At 40.1% G+C, this 22,082-nt stretch overlaps 2 protein-coding genes across 2 annotated transcripts in view; one reads left to right on the forward strand and one right to left on the reverse strand.

Annotated features, from left to right (window-relative positions):
• Nucleotides 1-22,082, forward strand: part of optn (optineurin) — a 413,618-nt gene that overhangs the window by 124,010 nt on the left and 267,526 nt on the right. The gene's annotated exons all lie outside the window — the stretch shown is intronic.
• ntf3 (neurotrophin 3) lies at nucleotides 1,011-8,545 on the reverse strand. Its single transcript, XM_062443924.1, has 3 exons — nucleotides 8,528-8,545; nucleotides 1,605-1,886; nucleotides 1,011-1,544 (listed from the first exon to the last, which is right to left on the reverse strand). Exons 1-3 carry the CDS (start codon nucleotides 8,543-8,545, stop codon nucleotides 1,011-1,013), a joined length of 834 nt encoding a protein of 277 aa, XP_062299908.1.

Genomic DNA, 22,082 nt, shown 5'->3' on the forward strand with positions numbered 1-22,082 from the left:
TAATCTTGTTGGCAAATTCTTTTATCCAGATGTATTGGTTAATAAAATGCTTCCAACTTTAAAAACTTTTCTTTTTTTTTATTAAAAGGAAGAAACAAAAATAGCTCATGATATCAGTTGAGAGGAAAACCCGTGGTGAACAGGGACAGTGAGAACAGTTTTTTTTTTTCTGTAACACTTCCTGCACTGCCAGCAGATTCCACATTTCTGTTTTCATTTGGTCAAAAGTGTCAGAGGAATGAATGGACTTCTGGTGTATTACAACATGACAGTACAGTGTGGTCAAGTGTGAATGCAGTGTAAATGTATATGTTTGGTCAAATGTCAAATTTGTGTTTTGGTCATAGGATGCCTTCTGATATTATTTATGCTATTATTGGCCCCCTATTAGTCCACAGGACAGCGCAGTTCCCTGCAGCTCTGTGATTCTTAGGTTCAACCCCGAAACATTTGCGGCAACTTCTGTCTATGAATTACCATGTCCCATCTCTCCTCTGCAGCCACACTGGTCAAGGCACATGTAAAGTCTTACTGTGAAGCACCTTTGCAGCCCAGCTCTGTATTATAGTCTCAAAATGAGTTCATAGCTTGTTTCATTCCTTTTTTATAGACATTTTTTCCTTTTGAAGACTTCTTTCAATAAATAACACAAATATATTCATACGTCATATATAGATAGATAAACATGTATAAACTACATGCATTTCATATAATTTAAATAATTTATATGTACAGTTCCCCCTTCACACACACCCCTCCCTCCCTCCCTCCCCACCCTGACTCAAATGAGTTCTTCCAAAGCTTGTTGATTTGCAGCACAACAATGTGAAATATCATTTAAACGGACCCAAGTTTTCTTCAGTAGAAGTATCATTTTATAGCAAAATATTGCTCCTCACCACCATAATCCTGTGGTGGGCGAGCACTGTGAATGGGAAATAAAATCCTATACAGGAAGTAGAATTCCAATCAGGTAGTAGAAGTCCCCAACAGGGCTTGTATTATAGTGTTTACGTCCTATGACGTTTCCTCGACAACGCGCAGACGCAGGAAGTGTCTATGCGTATCCACCTCCAGGCCACTATATTGCGAATCTGCGTCAGCGCTCGAACGTACGTCTGCGTCGTCTTACACTGCGAGTTCCAGTTCTTGTCGTCGATGCCCCTGCAGCCACCCTTGAAGGGCTTGGGGGACCGACAGCGTGTCTCATAAAAGTACTGTTTGATGTCCTGTGTGGCACTGGTTCTAATTTTGGCCAGAACAGTGACGGCGTTCCCCCTGGTGTCCACCGCTTGGGTTTTCTCCGTCACCCAATGGCTCTCGCTGTCACACACAGAATATTCCCCACGATAACTCTTGTGCTCAGCGTAGCGCTTCTTTCTCGTCTTGTTTCCCGCCGCACTACCGTCCGGTCCGCCGCTCACAAAATCATCTGCGAGGTAAAGCGGGGGCGGCTGCAGTGGTGGCCGGTCACTCAGCAGCACTCGATGTGAGTTATACCGCTTGTGCTGCCTGAGTAGGTCCGAGTTCAACAGCATCACCTGCTGATCAACCACACCGTCACTGCTTTCACCGCTGCGACTGTCCGGCCCCCACTGCTCCACGTCGCCCTGCTCCTCTAAAGGAAAGTTTGCACTGAGGAGAGGAGGCAGCGTGTCCTGGGGCTCAGTGTCCCTGCTTTTCCCCTGTTGGCTCTGGTTCCCTCTGGTCTTTCCCCTCGTCAGGTCTGCCTGAAGCAGCTGGATGATAAGAGAGTTTAAGGGGTCTGGACTTGGCTGCTGCTGCCCCTGGCGACTGCTGTCCATGTTGGTTGCCTGGATACCATAGAGGTACACGAGGACCATCACATACAGCAGGATGGACATCACTAGATTCACCTGTAAGATCTGAAAAGACAGAAAGAGAGACACTTTGAAGGGATCTGTTATCCTTCTGGATTTTTATCAAATAACACATGAGACCTTGCTGATCCTCAACTGACTGAAGTTGTCAAGAGCCTTTGTTGCTTTGAGGTAAACCTATGGCTTGAACTTTGTCACTACAAAAGCGATAATAGCAGTAGTATGTCTTGGTATGAACACACGTCATGGAAAATAAGTGGCTGCTATATGTACAACATAATTGTGCTCTGAGTCATACATGAAATGCTTGGCACGAGCATTTGTTGCCTGAAGGTGTCTCTGCTTACAAGGTCTACACAAAACTCACTGAGCTTCAAAATTACATTTGCTGGTAATTTGATAATTGTATAGTAATAGGAAGGTTTAGCTTGTTTGGTAAAGAGGCGGTTTGGTTATGGGAAGATTGCAAGGATGACTCTCAGAGTTAATAATAAGCTTCATATTGAAGTGCAGAGAAACACGTTTTTTTTTATATTCAATGTCAGTAAAGGCTTTCAATTAGGCAATTAGACAGAGCTCATGAAACTACTAGTTTCAGCATTTTAGGCAGTTAGGCGAATCATTCAATCACACCACCACTGCAACTGTGCTGACAGACAGACTCTACCTGAAGCACAGCATCAATTTTTTTTTTAATAAAGTATGACATCTTTTGGCTCATGTTGTGCTCTGAGCTGAGGAACGCTTAAGTTTTCTCAGGCACAATCACTCATCTGTTTAAACCCTTTCTGGCAATCATTGTGACCAGTTCCAAAACCCAGAAGTGATGAGTAGTAGATCTTCAGTTCACATACTGTAGTATAACATCATGTCAGGGAGTATCTTTCTAGAGCTGCTGTTGTTTTATCTCCACATGCTTCTTCCCAGTCAGCACGGGTTAGGAAGTGCCGGCAGCGTAAGCCTCAGGGAGTTGTTATTACCAATTCCTGCCTCTCAGAAGAGCCGCTTTTGTTCTCTGTTTTTCTTTCAAAATGAATTTCCTTGAGGAGAGCTGACTGACTAACCTCTCATTCATAAAGTTCTAGATATGAGTACCCTTCATCTGCAACAGCTTTGCTAATGCGAAACCTGTTGAGATGAGAGTGTTAGTCATTTGCTTCCCTTGATCAGCATTTCAGTCAGCCTGGAGATTTCTCCCTCTTTAAAAAACATGCAGAGATGATAAAATCAGATGGTAAACAAGTTTATCATGCCAAGAAATAAGAAATATGTATATCCTCTGGTGGTTTTTGTTTATGCGAACCATTTGATACCTCTATCATCTTGCCCGCATGACCCAAACGTTGTCCCCGGCAACATAGAAAAACAACTTGTACATAACTTGTTTCTTTCAGTGTCTCCGCTGCACTTTTAGAGCAAAGTCCTTTCTGAGGAAAGTTTGGAATTCTCCTCAGCTTTTAGATTCTCGAAGACGCGCTGGTTTCTACAATGAAAATGCAATGATGCAACCTTTCTTTCTGAGCTTTTCAGCTTTTTTACATTCCTCAAAGATGACCTGCAGAGCCATCAAAGAATAGTCACTGCTTCACTGTGATCAAAACGACTGAGTGCTTCACCCAGAGTGTTGAGTAACCAGAGGGTTTTCCCACAGCTGTTAAAAGCAGAAGTGGGCCACCTCCACTAAATCAATAACTAACCCCCCTCCCCCCTGCCTCTCTTCCCCTCAAATGAATGCACTTTAATGAATTAAAACCTTCACTTTCACAGCAAAGGCCACGTGAGGCTGATGTTTAGACTGTCATCTACTAACAAAATTGATCTTAAAAGATTAGAGCTCAATCGCCTCCGCTTTGTCAGTTTCCGGGGAGAAATCCTGAACAGCAGGAGTGGGTTCAGTGATTGGCTGAATGAAGAGCACAACTGTAGTGCGTAAAGCTGAATTTTAAACACTGTTATAGGATTGTGGAGAAGTTGTGAATTTCTCAGGGTGAATATGAAGTATGTTAGTGAAAAAGAATCCATGCACAGCCAAGTTTCAACCACATACTTGGATGTTTTCATAGAAAGTATGTCATTTAAATCCATGCTTGCAATGCCTTGTGGTCTCTGTCAATAAACTTAAGTATTTCCATAAACAAAAGTATTCCTATTCCTTGCTAAGAAAAAAAAAAGTATATACTTAGTGCCAACGCCAACAAACTTTTCTTTTGCTTCATCAGTGCAATTACAATCTTCTGACAGCTGAAGGGTGAATGGTGATGATGAATGATATCTGTTCCAGGGAAGTTGTTAGTTTCAATGCAGACGCGCATGCTTGGTAAACTGTCCCTGGTTAAAGGCTCACATGTATTTTTTTGGAGAGAGGAAGAGAGCAGAGGGAAAGGGTCATATAGTAACAGACGGCTACGAACAGAGAGAGGTGACCTGTTCCCATCAGAGGTGTTGTGGCTGGATGATACAGATTTTGGGTGGAGGAAGGGAGGGGCATATGTCCTGCAGCAATGTCACCTTACAATCACTGGCTCAGAAAAGACACACACACACACACATAAACACACACACACACGAACACACACAGGCACACAGTGTTGTTATCCCTAAATCATAACAGCTCATCTCTCCGTGTGCCAGCTCAATGAGGACTAACTATGTTGAAAATGCTGCAAAAATGACAGACACAAAGACATGTTTCACGCACACACCCAGGCTTGTACTTCTACACTTGTGAGGACCCTAATTTGAATAACACATTTCCAAACCCATGACATTATCTTCACCCCTAAAACCAAAGTGAGAAGTGAGAACCACACAAAATATCTCAACTTTCCAAAAAAAGTGCTCACACCCTTGGTCAAAAACTAAAAAGACTAAACACACACACACACACACACACACACACACACACACACACACACACACACACACACACACACACAGCTTTGTTATCTCTCAGTGTGCCAGCTCAATGAAAACTGTTAACAACGCTGCAAAATGACAAACAGACACAATGTCATGTGTTCAAACATACACACACACACGCTTGTACTTCTACACTTGTGAGGACCCTAATTTGCGTAACATATTCCCGAACCCTAACTTTATCTTCATGCCTAAAACCAAGTCTGAACCCTAAAATAAACCTTTTTAAAGTGGAAAGTAAGAACCCGACAACATATCTCTACTTTCCAAAAAAATTCTCACTTCCATGGTGTAAATCTAAAACACACCCAGGGCATTTTTTTTAGTTGTCACGTGGGATTGAAAAAAGGGTTAGGGTTAGGGGCCTGTTAAACCAAATCTGCAAATTGCAAAATGTGATTTTAAATATGGAAAACATTTCCTCTTACTTATTTTGGCAAGTTCCACAAATTAAAACACTCAACTCCACTCTTGTGATTCACATGTGAGGCAGCATGAGCACTGCAGAACTAACAAATTAATGTAAAATGTGCAAGTGAAAATCATTCAAGAAACATGACACAAATGAGTGATTTATTTCTGATGAATGATTAATCAGTTAATGAATAGCTTGGGACATTGGCACAGGCAGCTGCTCGTAAGCAATCATATCACATATTTCATCTGGACAGGAATTTTCTATAATATGAGTTTAATAATAATAATAATGATAATAATAATAATAGTACAGCTTTGTAGCAGCAGATAACGTAATAATGACTGATAATGTAATCATTTTGCCCCCTTTTGTAAAGTAATAAGCGGATAACGTAATTACTTGCCAATAACGTAATAAAAGTCCTGAACCAATAACGTTAGAACTTTTTGCCAAAAACCATACTACAATGGAAGTGTGAAACTTCATATCCAATAAATAAAACTTTAACAAAATGATATAAGTATATTATTACGTTATAGGCTGTTATTATGTTATCGGCTGCGAGAAGCCTTCGCCCTTAAAAGCATATCTGGGACCGGTAAATTTAATAAATATTTGCCACTCTGCTTCTCAGCCTAAACTACCTCCTGACCCATGAAATTGTCTGCTGCTAAACAGAATAATTCAACACAAGAATAGTAACAGGAACAATGTTAGTCTTCCTCCCTGTGAATGAAAACACTGGAATTCCATGAAATTTTGATAATGTGACATGAAACACTTGATATGACATTCACACAACCTTTCAACTAAACTTATTTGTCTCCGCTTCGGTTATTAAATGTAAATGTATGAATAAGGATCTTTTTTCAAGTGAGGCGCCTGGCCCGTGAAACTGCGTTTAGTCAGACAAATTAATTTCCCCTCCTCCTGCCATAATCGCTGCAGTAAAAGGCCTCAGTGTTCGTTTATGATGCTGACGCTCGGGCTTGCAGAGGCAAACAAGGCACGGCGGGTGAGCGATAGCTTGCTCAATGGGCAGAGCGATAATGATAATGAGGCTGTGTGTACGTGGCTCTGTATTATAGGAAAAAATGTCAGCACAAGGACAGGAGAATGAGGAGACACCTCCCCAGTGAGGATACTTCACCTGCCCTCACCTCTACACAGAGTTATTTTAGGGTTCCGCACTTTAGGTTTAGGCTTATAATTAGCTGTTGGTAACGCTAACATTTAAGGTCAAAGAAATTACTGAAAGAGGAGAGGTTAAAACTCCAGCAACACTTGTAGTATACAGAACTTTATTGTTAGACCATTGTTTGTTTTTCTACATACTAGGGATGCACGATATAGGATATTTTACCAATATCCGATATGTCAATTTTTTCTGACTCGTGTTGGTCGATTGCCGATATATACACACATATTCATCTGGCTCATATTCATCAATATGTGAAGCAAGAATTTAGAAAGACTGAAGTTCAGGAGTTCAGCATTAAAACTTGGGGTGGAGCAGTAGCATTTTCTTTTAGTTTATTAGACACACAGGATTTAATGTTTGGTCCATACTCTGAAGCAGAAGGTGGCAGTAATGCACCTAATGCAGTGGTTGCCAACTGCCATTATAAACCAAAAAGGAGTTGTTTTTTTCCCAGACAGAGTGGTACATCCTGTCAGTGGATGTGTTTCCCATCTGTGCAGCAGTTACTCTGTTCACAGTGCTTCCTCCAGAGTCTTCTTCGATTAATTTCAGGCTGTTGCCAACATTTTAAAGCCTTTATCAGCCAATACCAATAATGGGCCTATTATCGTGCATCACTTATTCACTATATTCAAGTGTTGCTTGAGTTTTTGACCTTTTTAGACTTCTTCCCCTTCTTCATGCACCTTGGAAGTAGGTGACATCATTGTGACTATTTACAGATGCTCTGTTCATGTCTGTTTGAATGCTTGAGCGCTGAACTCATTATCTGCCTTTGTTTTCAATTTACACTTGAAAATGCCACATTTTTTTCCTTTAGATAGTCCCACAATCTGAGGTGTGAAACCCTCTTCCCTGACACATTTTTGACATTGGAATTGGGGGGTTGCATCCAACACTTTTTGAAACCTTTCAAAGCCCACAATCAATCAAGCACACACACACACACTTCACTCATCACTTGGCTAAGTGTATCGGAGTAAGAGAGAATGTAGGATTTTAACTTCTCTGTCTAACTCTCTTTGACATTTAGACTTCATGCATCATGGGTGGATCAGGTGTCTGAAGTATAAATGCATCCAAGCATCATTCGAGTTGGATTAAAACTCACTTACTCAAACCACCTCTGGAAACTTCTATATAGGCCTGTCACAATAATTACGTTATCGACTTATCGTACAATAACATAATTATCAACATCATCATGTGTATATATGGACTTATCATATGATACATGGACATGACCTTGATCACTTTTTTACCTCAATATTGCCACACTTCACATTAGCAGCTAAGAGGCTATTCATGTCACATTGGCTAAGCAAGTAGTGTCCTCCATTCCTCACTGTGGACATCCTGAGTGCAGACTGCAGAAGTGAGCAGTGCAGCATAAATATGGAATTAAAGGTAAATAACTGTCAGTCTGTGTTTTTACAGAAGCATAGCGCCCACTCTCCAATCCCAACCCTCACGTCCTCTTCCATTATTACACTATTATATCATCATTATATCAGTGGTTTAAAATTATCTTCAAATGACAATAATATCGTTTATCACGATTATTTCTGAGACAATATATCATCCAACATAAGTAGTTATTGTGACTGGACTATCTCTATATAATCCTCACTTCATGTTTTTGTTACATTATGCTTTGGAGTTCGCTAGCTATCTTTTATAGCTAAATGCTTATTGTTGTAGCTAAATTTCTACATGCACAAATTGTTCTTCTTGTTCTCCCAAACAGCTTCAAGAGCATTATCAACACCATTTGAGCTGGAGACTTTGAAAACCTTGATGGATTGCAATTAGATTTGGTATTTGGCTAACGGAGATGCATATATGTGGCTAACTGTATATGAAAGTGGATTTAACTGCATGTGGACACAACTACAACCAACATATAACCGAGTGCATAACCATAAATGCCCTTAAGGATAGACTGTCCTAGCTCCAACTGTACAATCCATCACGTCTAATCCCTTTCTTTGATGGTTTTTTCTGCAAGTGTGGTGTCACATATTTGTCAGATTTCCTGGAAGTATTGAGGCTATATTGCATAGCTTGAGGCCTGAGCAAGTTCAAGATTTTCCAGTGAATTTGAAATGTTCCGTTTACTAAAAAGATCAGAGCATTTTCTCAACCCACTGAGGAGCATGTAACCATTTAGCTGCAGTAATCACCATAACACTGCTTGCACTGACTGCGATTAATTCACACATCAATATATTTTTTAATATATAACTGTTGTTTCTGACATGAGTAGTTTCACATAGAACCTGAATATTACACTGCGAAAAAGTTGATTTTTCTGAGCTTTCACACAGCAAATAAAGGCATCAACCAATCACGAAGCGCAACCTGCACAGACAGCTGTTAACCATGAAGGCCCACATGTAATGGTGACATGATATGCAAATATGCCGCTGTATGTGCTTACTTATCTATTGTTTCTATATTGAATGATGGGGACTCCGTCTGCCTGTGAGCTCGTCTGTTTCACTTCAGGCAGACAGACAGGCTTATCCATGTTTCATCATATGCATCGTCATCATCATGTATTCATAAATACCAACACTGTTGATTTCTTCCTGCAGAGCCGACATGTGAATTATTTTGATTCATTACATTTCTGCTGACACACGCCTGCTTCTGTGGAGAGAGATGCTTAAAGCTGAACTTTTAATGTCCAGACCACACCCACTCAAACCTGGGTTCAGTGTCTCTTTCCAGAGAAGTAGCCATCTGTCAGCAGTAAGTGAAAGTACAGCAAAAAGACAAAATGCCTCCACCAGGCTGACTGACAGCAGAATGAACTGTCAGAAATGTTTGTTTCTATGTATTTCACATTTTCATGTAGTTTTTTCATCACAGCCCCAGTGTGTAAAGGCCTTAGGAGTCAGTGTGCTGTACATACTGTAAATTACTACAATAGAACAGCAGGTTTGAGCAAGAAAAAATATCGGAACCCTAAGGGAATAGTCAGAGGATTCCTCATTCATCAGAGATTTTGTCATGTTTTGTTCTGGAGAGGAAATCCAAAAGCATATCTTGATGTTTTTAAGGTGAGGTTACCAATTAGTGCCACTTTCTAAATCCTGCTCTGTAACTGTCTTTGTTGATTCCACATAGCAGTAAGCATGTTTACAAGAAACTCACCGTGTGCCTTTGAGCGCTGTGCTTCACACTTAAATGGATAATTGCTCAAGGAAAATATATTTTTCATGTGACATTCAGATGGTGTTGTGGCCTGAAAATAGTCACAGAACTGGGTGAAACTGGAATGCAGGGTTTTGGGGCTTTGTCGCCCCGCACCACCACAATGCCCCATGTGATTCCCATCAATTTAACATGAATAGGCTACTGGCTAAATGTTTCATGGCGTTGTCTGTTGCCAATGAATTAGATTGATTATTTTAAGGCAATTAATCTGGGGAAGTTCTCCAGCAAAAAGAAAAAAAAACTGCCTTAAATGATAAATGAAACAATGAAAGAAGATGAATCTCTCTTCAAATCACTCAGAGGATCAAACAACAAACAGGACTTTGTAAAGGGTGCTGATTCTTAGTCTTTAGTATGATTTTTTAAAAAGACCCTGTGATTGGAAATTTCTACTCCAGTAAATAAGTTGAACACATGATCAAAAATACTTTTAACATTAACATTTAAATTTGGCTTTTGCACAACATTTCAGACTCTACTAAAACATGTTACAACTGAACTTGGCCTTGGTCTGGCTCCTCTTGCTTAAGAAGTGCTAAAAACCTGTCAAATCAAGCCACTATTTTTTCTCTAGCGCCCCCAGCAGTCCAAATCTTTCATTTTTTAATATTTTGGTTTAGGACCAAGTGCCTGCCAAGTAATGACATTACTGTACAGCCTCAATTGTACTTTGTGTTTTGTGCTAATTATGAAATGTTAGCATCTTAACACACATCCTCAAATGTATATATACATGCCATAGATAGATAGATACATTAAAGGTGAAGTGTGTAGGATTTACTGGCATCTAGTGGTGAGCTTGGAAACCTCCCTTCGCCCTCTCCTTCAACGGATGTAGAAAAATGTATTGTTGCCATGAAACTCGCAATAAATGCGAAAAGCCAGTGTTTGGTTTGTCCATTCTGGGCTGCTGTAGAAACATGGCTGTGCAACATGGTGGCCTCCATGGAAGAGGGCCCGCTCCCTACGTAGCTATAAATGGCTCATTCTAAGGGGACAAACACAGGATTCTTAGTTTCATGTGATTATACACTAATTAAAACATACTTATGAATATTATATTCCATTTCCTGCTAAGTTCATTCGATTAGATGCCACTAAATTCTACACAGTGCACCTTTAACTATATACTAACTGAACTCTGAATATACATCAGTAAAATGAAAGTAATATACTGCATACAGGATGTATATTAATTTAAGTCAAGTATGATATTGCAGAATGCTGTACAGTTACGTGCAGATTTATCATTGGATATTAAACAGAATTAACTGTGCATTGACAGGATTGGGAATATTAATAGTGGTCTCTTTAAGGTGTTTGGGTATAAAACATAAAAACCTCTAAGAGCAAGCTTTTTTTTAGGTTTTGTATTTTGCAGTGTTCAGGTAAACTTTTTCAGTGCATTTGTAAGCAGTGAAACTCAGAAAAGCATCAAGCAGTTGAAGGCTGGTGGCTAAATAGAAAGTACGCTGAATAACTGTATAATTTAAGTCAACAAAGGAAATTATATAGCTACTGTATGCTTAATCCTTTCTTCTACCTATCTACAGTATAATCATAGCGCTGCACGCTGGAAGTTCAATAAACTAGAACTGAGAGACATGAAAAGAAAGAAAACAAGCAGACACTTCAAAAGAAACCTAGAAGATAATATAGATGTAATGTCATGGAAAGGACAACATACAGAAAAAGTACAAGCTTGCCTTCTGTCCGCTAAATCTCAGATGCTTCAGCTTCCATGGATTCAAAAACTGGGATGGTTTCAAATCATGTTACCGCACATCAGCATTGATATTGTGTCAGTCATCCTGCAAAGGAATCTTGGAAGTATTACAGCCACTTGTATCTACTATCACATTCTCATCATCTCTACCCACAGCTCATGGTCAGAACATAGACTGATCAGTAAATTGAAAGATTCCTCCTCAAAATTAGTTCCCTCTCTTCATCACAAGAGGTTCAGTAAGGCAGCTGTAGACGCTACATCAATCCAGCTGTCAATGTCTGCCTTGACTTCACTCATAAACCGCAGATAGTTGAACTACTTCACCAAAGGCAGCATCCTCAAACTGGACATAATCTGTAAATCAGCGCTTTGATCTTTGAAGCCATAAGCAAACAGAAGCCTCCCTTTTCCCAACAGATACAAACTCACCACTGGTCTTGATGAACCAAATAAGACTGTTCCAGCTTTCCCCAGAACGTCTTCCCAAGGATCTAACCTCGCTATGGGTTTTTATATGCACGAAGCTGCCAAGAAAGTGGGGCAGTGGGAGCCATTATTATATTTACTCACGCTCTGACAACACATGAGCCACCGCATGACTAAGGATGAAGTGTTTTTATTTCTACCATCATCTCTGACACGCAAAGTATAAGCTTGAGGACAGGTCAGGGCATGATGAGGCAGTTCTTTAAGTGCCACCTCTAACATCACAACATACAAATGTCAAAATCATTTTGGTTAATCTTTTGACCCCAGGCAGTGGTGGAGGTGGTTGATGGGACAAAAGTAGGAGTGAAGGAAAGGATGCAAAGGAGGGGAGGAAAAGATAATGAGGGTACACAAGAGAGAGATTAACATAAATCACTGTGTAACAATAGGGGAAATGTACCCTGTAATCTAGTTGGATGGCTGGTTTGTGATTGAGCATGTGACTATTTAATGTTTTTCGCCCACTAAAAAAAAGGTTGACACCCTGCATTTACACCTTTATGCACAGTTTCATATGTAATTACACCACATACTATGATGACATATAACGTATAACATATGATTTTAAATCTTGGGACAACTGTCTTTGACCATACACAGCAATGCACATTATTCAGGCACTTATACTTACTTTTACTACTACTGATTTCTGCATTGATCTGGTATTTTCATGTCTTTGGAAAGCACATAGTAACCTGTGCTATACAAGTAATTATCATTATTATCATCATTATCATTATCCAGCAAAAGGATTAGACTCTTTTAAGATTTTTAAACTTTATTGATTCAATAAAGTAAATTTTGACCCGGTAGGACAACAGGCATTCCTCGTACATGAGGTATAATTTCATTTATATGAAATCAAATTATTTGAAAAATTATTTGTAAAACCTGTGGTAATAAGGTGGAATTAAATTGGCTAAACATAGAATTTACTTTATGCTTTATAAACAGTCAAACTAGGACCAGGATGACAGAAGTTGCACTCTAACCCTAACCCTAACCCTCATGTCTAGACTTGGTTCCTCATTAAAATCAGTTCTAGTAGCATTATGTAGGACTGTGTAACAGCATTTATCACGGTGCAATGTGACTCTCCTCTGTGAATTTTAGGATGAGAACTTGTAGAAACCTGGCTTGGAAAACTGAGGTGAGTCACACAGCTACATTCCTTCTGATAAGGTTATAACCTGGCAATAAATTTGTGGTATCACTCACTCTGGCAGGCTGATAGGTCTGGTTTCCTTGTAAATAAATACACTGTCCGGCTTGTCTTCACTGAATCAGCATCATTGTGAAGCTGCTGTCATTGGTTTTCACACATAACCGAATCACAAGTTCATTCCCAGGGGAGAAATGGTGTGGTCAAACAATGTTACATCATGTTTCTCTTTGTATTGTTCTGCCTGTTTCTTATCTACCTCCTTCATATTTATTTGATCAACACATCTATGTCTATGTTTCAACATTTCTGGAGAAGAAATGAAGTCCATATAAGAGTTTTTACAAAAGTCATCATTCAATTACTTTAATCCCGTCAGCCAGGCGGGACTGCAGTGACCTGCTGCAAATACGGAACCCAACCCACCATCACAAGACCTGTGTTATATAAAAGAGATAAATCAGAAGCTTTTAAGGTCAAATCTCAATGATTACAGAAGACAAGTCTGTTGGGACTTGATGTCCAAATGAAAAGAAAGCCTTGTTGCCCCAAAAAAGAAGTCAAAACATTCAGAGAGAAAATTAGATTATATTTTTAGAGGGGACAAATGTTTGCAGACAAGTAAGCAATCTTTCTTTCACCCTTCATATCTTAAGCTTTAGTAGGCTGAAGGCCCATTAGGTCAGTGTCCAGGTCCCTTTTCCCTCCCTCCCTCTAACATCATCCCTTCTTTATCCACTCCTCATCTCCTCATCCTGTCTGCTCATTTTCATCCTCACTTCACTGCTTTCACCTCATACCTTTCTCTCTAAAACCCTATTCACACACAGAAAGAGTGTTACTTAATTCATGGAAAACGCTGCCATGGGGTGAATACACTTTGGTCAATTTTCATCCCCAAATAATGAGTGAAATGCAAACTGAGTTCACACAGATACATGTATACGCACGTATCTAGCTTTCTAAACTAGCCCTTTATCACTGGGTTGCCCTTTTCCCCTCTCTGTGTCCAGGATACCTCTGCTAATCATTCCCTAGAAAATAGATTTGGGTAATTTGCCAAGATCCTCGTCTCACCTGCTCTCCTCGCCCACTGAAGCTGTTAATCTGGTACAAGCTTATGTTGGAGCTTTTAGAGCTGCTGGGCACAGAAATGCACATAAAATGCATATGTAAATGTGAGAGGGAAAATAGGTAGAGAGTTGGAAAGAACTTCCCCAAAGTTATAATTTTTTTTTTCAAAAGATCGGATTCCTTGCATGTAATATGTGAGAGTGTATGGTACAGTAGGAGCAGCAGAGTCATGCCCCCCTGAGCTTTTAACGCCTGAGGGATTGACTCAGATAATCAGCCTCGGTGTTGCAGCGTCTTAGCGGGGACACAGACGGGTTTCCTCAGCAGTGACGTGGAGCTGCTCTGACTGTATCACTGTAGTGTCATGGAAATGTTATGTTGTGTGTTTGTAGTGCACATGCAGGTCAAGAAACATGATATTTTAAGAAAGTCTGTTCACAGTGATGTAAGATACATGTCAGGTATTAGGCAACAGGCAAGAGGTGCATATATTCCCGAGGGCGCCCAAAACCACAGTTTAACCCGCAGATAAGTTCAGATACGCTACAGCAACTTGTGTTTGATTTACACTCTACTCGAGGGTACTGAAAGGGTAAGGATGTTGCACGAGGATACATACTGATCATTGTGAGAAGTTGTGTACATTTAAGCTTCAGTATGAATAAAACCTTAATGCTCCAAAGCCATGTGTGCAGCATATGTGAGCACATGTATATTGAAGGGTGACAGAGAAGCATCTGTGCACATGTACTTTTTTCCATGTAGAATTTGATTGATTTGAACTATTTAAAGTGGATAAATATGCTATGTTGACCCTACACTTCTAGCTGAAGGGATGACATGATCCAGGCCACTGACACAGAATACCATACATACACACATCTTTATCAGTTTTAGCACATTTTTTCTCCATACTTAAATCATGTCAGAGTAACACATCTATAAAAACTTTAAGACCTCACCATTGCCAAAACACTGCTCACACTGAGGTGTCAACATCTACAACACACCCTCTAAAAAAAGTTAGCCTAAATGTAAAACTGGAGTCTGCCTTTAATAGAAAAGTAACAGCAACATCAGTCTGTTCAGTAAATTCTTTAAACGTATATATTTACATTCCAGTGACAATGACCTCTAAGCTAGAGGAAGTACCGTTCGACATGGGAGGTTACTGTTCATTCCCCTTTTTCCTTTAAGCAGGTCATTTGTCTTTCCCTGACTGTAACCAAGTCGTTATGTGCCTGAGACCAAAACAAACTAAGCCAATTACAAACCTCTGTCATTTAATTTAGAGAAATAAATTGACATCTAACCATCTATCTCTGCTTTCTCTTTCCTTCTCCTTTTTCTTCATCATCTTCATCAAGATGTTTACACTCGTTCTCTGCAGAAATGATGGAGAGAAAGTGCAAGTTGTGAACTGAGATTTGTAGGTATGGTTTTTGAGTGTTAGGCTTTGTATTACTGCTACCTTTGAGTGTACATAAAAGACCATAACACCAGTGGCCCTAAAGCCATGTGAGTAACACAAGAAACATGCCTCATTTTATGTCTATATTTCAAACATTGCCTTTTCAGATGAAATAGTTTTCATCAGTCACTAAAACACACTCAACTCCTACACAACAAACCATTATATTCAAGGAGTGTGTATGTGTGCATATTCTTCTCTTTTGTCCCCATATGCAACATTAACAAGTGTTAATATGTTTGATCTGTCACTCTGTGTGTGTGTGTGTGTGTGTGTGTGTGTGTGTGTGTGTGTGTGTGTGTGTGTGTGTGTGTGTGTGTGTGTGTGTGTGTGTGTGTGTGTGTGTGTGTGTGTGTGTGTGTGTGTGTGTGTGTGTGTGCGCCAGTCAGAGCTGTTCACAAGTCATTTTTTACAAGTCCAAGTCAAGTCTCAAGTCTTTGAGCTAGAGTCCAAGTCAAGTCTCAAGTCTTTGAGGGTCAAGTCCAAGTCAAGTCTCAAGTCTCTGGTCAAGAGTCCGAGTCAAGTCTCAAGTCTCTCGCCAACACTAATTCAAATTCAAATTCTGACCTTAGAGCTGTACAATCTTTCATCCTGATCAGTTAGCCTTGCGAGCACCTGCCCATGTCTGTTTTTGTGGTGTGCTGTCACTGAAGTTTGTATGTTGAGATGTCCTCTCCTGAAACTGTTACCAAATTTACCTTCGGCTATTACCTTGACCTATACCTTGATATAGGACAGTATGAAAATGTATCAATGGTAGGTTCACTATAGAGAATCTACTGCAATGTGATGTGAAGAAACATAGACTAAGAATTATTTCAATTCCATAACTGTATTTTCTTCAACAACAAAAAAAAAAATATATATATATATATATAAAAATCAATGGTAGGTTTATATATATATATATACCTACCATTGATTTTTTTATAAAATGACCATAGTTAACGCAACGTTGTGTTTTTTAATAATTAGTAGCGGAGCCACTAAGTTAGTGGCACTAAGCATAATAAGAGTTGCAGTGGTTTCCTGTCTGAGCTTTCAAAATAAAACCTTTGCTATTGTGCGCTTCTTATTATTATTAACAAACAAATTTGGGGCTTGTCAATTACGGGAGAAATGACGGGAGGGCGGCGGGAGATGGTTTCGGAATATGGGAGAACCAGGGAAAAACGGGAGTGTGAAGGCATTGTATCCAAACGTAATGATCTGAGGCACTCCTGCTGAACTTATCGCACTCGCCATTGTCAATGTCTGATACTGAAGATGCGCGCTTCACACATGGCGCATGCGCGTGGCATGACGTTGGTGTTTACATCTGGCTCAGAGCCAGAGATCATACAAAAAGATGAATGACAGATAAATAATGAGAATAATAATAATAACATGAAATAAAGGTTGTTTGCGAGTCTCGAGCCTCGAGTCGAAGTCAAGTCTGAAGTCTTTTGAGGTCGAGTCCAAGTCGAGTCTGAAGTCACAGTTTAGTGAGACTTAAGTGCAACTCGAGTCCGAGTCGCGAGTCCGAGTCCCCAGCTCTGGCGCCAGTGGCTGACGGATCATGAAGGATACAAACAGTACAAAACTGTGAGCCAACTCAAATAAACATGAAACCACAACACTGGCCCCATGGCACACACAGACAGTTATTCGATACCTCTGCAGTCAATCTACAAAATTATTTGGAAATAAAGATAATTATACATGCCAGTACTCGTCACTCCCACCAACTATTAACACTCCCCTAATCCTGACCGCTCTGATGAAATGTGTATTGATTTTGGAAGTAATCCACAAAGTGTGCAGGAAGATTGACAGCACTGAGCTGCTGTGGGCTCTCAGGGGCAGGCTGGTGATGCCCCTAATAAGTGCAAATAATTGGACTGACGCCCATCAACCTCCACCCTGGCAAGTTCTGGATTGTAAAGGTCACAAAAAGGAAAAGCGGTGTTTACCCACAGTAGCACGTTAGAGCAAGACAGGTCATCTGTTTGATTAACACAAAGTAATGATGCCTGGTTTCTGTCTGGCAGTGAGGAAGCAGAAACGGAGCCAACCAGCTGAAATATGCCAGGATGGATCATAGGAGGATTAGAAGGAAGAAAAGGAGGCAAAGAAGAACAATTTAAAAGCAGCATTTAAGTATCTTTCAGCTCATTGTTTTCATTCTTCAGCCTACAAAGTCCACTCTAATTTACCTCAGTTCCAGCATCAGCAGGCAAATGTTGCCAGCATAAAAGCTCTGATAAACCCATTGTACACTCTTGCACAGCATTTGCACCCTCAATCTGCTCCTTTTTAAGGTCCTATCCACAAAAGATTTTGCACTAATGATATGTCGACACTAACACAAACAGAACGTTCTGCAGCCGAGCGCAATTTGCCCTTGTCTGTAAGCAAAGTGGTTTCTAGTGTTTCAGGCCTTTCCCCACATTTCAGCACACAAATTGATAGAGACCATGATGAATGACTGCAGAGAGGACAAAAGCCTCAAATTGCAGGTCTTTAAATAGCAGAGGTCAATCACAAACCAACTTTTGTGTATTTTCCTTCTTTTTACTATAACATAATTACTGAAATCTGACTCACACAGGTCTGAAACGTGTTGGAAATAAGTTAAACAACCAAGATTTTACTGTAATGATGCAGGAGATTCAAACATTTGATCTCTATAGACTCTACGGGTGTTTTCTTCATTTATATCATGATTTCAGCCAGATCTCCATGAGCTTAAAGGAGACACTGATACCCAAATGCGATTGACGGTCATTTGGGTAATTGAAAAAGTTTAGGATGCTGTCAATAAGGCACAGTAATATACAACACTTCCCAAATATTGTGGAGCACCCAGAGTGTGGGAAGAACAAGAGGAAGAGCAGAAACATGATTTTTTTTTTTAAGTCGGGGGGATTTGAGAACAAGACTAACAATAAAGTGGCAGTTAGGCTAGGTAGTGGGAAAAGGGGAATGGAAACATAAAGAGGACAAGCAGGCAAAAAGAGGCTAAAGGGGGCATAAAAGTGGATGGAGATTAAGCTATTTTAAGAAGTTGGGATGAAAACGACAGTGACCAGCAAATCACTGTCTAATCTCTGAACTGATTGTTAATGGGACGCCAGTTTGGTAATCTACTGGCAGTAACGCTTAATAAGGTAAGCCAACTGCTGTCAGACACCACAAGGAGGTGAATATAAACCTATACATTTGATGCTGTATTTTATTCTCTCAGACAACCAAGTCTTGAGGCCCAAATGGGAGTAAATGATGAGGCATGCTGGTCGACTTTACGAAAAGTCAAACTTCATCCATTTATCCTTTTTGTATGTATTGTCTTACAGTGGGCGTTGCAGGTATATGGCATGCGCTGTAACCACTCGGCTACAAGGGAGTTTCACGATATGCTTATTTCTTAAGTTGATGCTTTTCATACTTTCAGAAAAGCTTTGTGAGTCTGTTTTTACTGTAAACGTTCAGGTAGATACTGTTGGGTCTCAGAGTTCAGCTGTTCTACTGACTCAGTTACACAACAGACACTTTCAGCAAAGCAATCTGATTAGTCAAACAGGTTCCCACTGTACTGTAATTGAAGCACAGCTATATATATTTCACCAGTGGCTATGCCAAGTCCTGGAACAAAAAGTCTAGAGACCATATCTGACCCTAGATCTTTTCTGTATCAAGTTAAAAATGAGAGCAGAGCATCATCGTCATAGAGTAATCTCAGGTATAACTGTCAAATGAAAAGTTTTTGAGGCTGTGAACTTTACATTCACAGTAACCAATACAGTAACTATGGCGTGCGGAGGCAGTAAAACACAGGCGCACACAGATGAATCAGCCATCTTTCACTTTACTGAACCAAAAAAAAAAGCTGTCGGAGCGGCTCAGCAGAAAAAGGCTGCCGAGAATAAACAGGAACACTGTAATCCCAATCACTGGTGATGAAATGTTTGATAAAGTTGCGGTTAGTTTAGTTTCATACAGTAACAAAAGCCTCAAGTTTCTCATGTCATTTACACTTAAGCGGAACATCATGTTTACGATAACTGCAAAAAATGAATGTCCTTCATAATAAGGCAGCCTGAAGAATAAAGCATAGAGGAGACAGACAGGACAGAAGTGACAATACAGCAAAATAGGATGATTCTGACCCTTAATGTCAAGCCTTGAGCTCTCTGATAAACACAGGACTAGAACAAAACACTGTTGTCCAGTCTGGACCACCAACAGTCGATACACGTTTACATGCACACTAATATAACATTATTATTCAGACTATGACAACATTCCAAATTTGTTATTTAGATACTCCGTCTGGATATTCCGAATTAGGCCGCATTCCAATGGTAGCCTTTTTACTATTAAGACATGGGGAATATGCTGATATTTAGGTTTTGGGAGCATTCTTTAAACTTGTATACAGCACATTCAGAATATGCATCTCAGTTGGGTTTTTTACCACTGTTTGCAGCACATGGCCCTCTTTCCTGTTTACCCCTGCGCAGGCAAAATGATTAATGCTGGAGTAGGAAGGCAGACCGAGGAGAGGAATTAGAGGAGAGTGTGGAGAGCATTTCCAGGCAAGCTGGAAAAACAGAGCGCACCTTCTTTCACGATGGGGATGGAGGGGATTGGTTATTATCCTGACATGCAACCTATTGACTGACGCTGACAACTCAGTGTGATGCACCAAAAACCTTCAGCGGAGTAGTGTACATCATGATATCAATTTTCTAATATCGGTCATACCAATATCAGTTATAAATAGGCAGGAGTTCACTGATGTTTTTCACCCTGCTGGTTTACTTCACCGCCTGCGGAGATCTTGTGATGCCTGCTGCCACTGGAGCAGAGGGATACCCTGAAAACACTTTGCACGTGAACAGCAATATTAGTGGAATATTTATTTCCATTTGCCATGAAGACAGCTAAGTAAGAATATTTGGAATTTCGTAATTAGAGCCAAACCCAGAATATTTAGTGCTGTGTAAACTACTGAAGTCTAAACTAAGAGGGCAAAAATTGAATGTGGCAATAAGGATTAACACCAAAGATTGGTATGTAAAAATATTAACAATCTTTTTGTCTAAGTCAAACCCAAAACTCAAAAATTCTAAATCAATGATTAATCTATTAGAAAGTTTTTTTTACACATCCTGGCTCTAAGCAGAAAGGGGGAAAACTTGCTGGCTCTGGGAAACGACAGCCACATCACTTTGAGACCGCAGCACGGATGGTGTGCGTTGCAGTTACCGTGGAGATCCCAGTGATGATGCAGTCAGGGTGCTTAGTGATGGGGCTTAGCGAGCAGTGTGCCAAACCAGAAAATCCTCCAGAGGGATTTTCACCCGACGATGTCTGAGCCCTAATACTGTCCAATTGACTCCAGATGTTACGGCGCAGAGAGAGAAATTGACAGAAAGTGAGATCCTGTCTGTAGCTTAGTTTCCAGCCAAGTGTCTGTTCTGTACATTATAATGCTCATGATCACTTTTGTTGTACTGTATACATACATACATGCTTGTAAGCAATGTTCTGCTGAATGGCTCCATTTAAATGACCCAACTATTTACAAGTGGCTTCGGTGGTTGTGAAATGACTGCAGGATTGTAAGCCAAAGTGGTTTTTGTGGGTCCGAGCTGATAAGAAGAAGTAGATGATATACGACTGTTTATGCCAAATTCAAAACATTTCATAAAAATAACTTCAACGGGGAGGAGAAAAAGAGGGGGGGGGGGGGGGGGGTAAAATACTGGTTTGGCTGTAACAAAATGATATCAGCTGATCTGTCTTTGCAAAACCATCTAGTTTTGGAAGTAGGGAGTGAGGAAGATTAGCAGAGGAGCCAGAGGAGGTGTTGAAGGTTTTCCACTGAGCGGGGAATTCTTTAACTATCCTGTGCTGGATTTTTAAAAAGGGAAACTTGTGGTGGAAATGAGATTATGAAGGAATTCTAAAAATGAGTGTTTAACCGCTGGGTTTACACTTTTGTTGGATTAGACACCTTACTGAAAAACAACATTCAAAAAGAAGGTATGGTGGACCACTTTTGGGTTTTGCATTGAAATCTTTGGTTCCCTCTCTCTCCATCTGCAGTTTCCCAACCTTTAGACTCAATATAATCTTGCTTAAATATTGTGATGCTTCATTGCTAAATCTTCCACATTTAAGACATTTTGTAATTTATATTTCACACATTGCTGCATTTCTTCACCTGTGAGGCAGGCGAGTAAGCTTAACACCAGACTTTATTTGAGCAAATGGAACAAATTCATAGCTTTTCCTTTGTTGATTGCACTTTGTGTTTTAGGCTTTTAAGACATGCAGCTTTTCCTACTCGACTTATTCCACCTCCCACCTTGCTCTCTTTTCACCCCCAGGGTATTAAGGTAAGTGAAGGGAAGGGCAGAATTCCAATCGCGACAGTGAATTGCCCTCAGCCTGGTGAGTCACATGTATTCATAGTAATTATCCTTTGAGCAAACTAGTTTGTGCCTGAGTGTGGTTGCAAAACCAAGTGTCTTGTCTAAAGTGTTTTTGTGTGTGTTTGTGTGGTGAT

The sequence above is a fragment of the Scomber scombrus genome, chromosome 22 (assembly GCF_963691925.1).
Source record: "Scomber scombrus chromosome 22, fScoSco1.1, whole genome shotgun sequence".
NCBI classification, from domain to species: domain Eukaryota; kingdom Metazoa; phylum Chordata; class Actinopteri; order Scombriformes; family Scombridae; genus Scomber; species Scomber scombrus.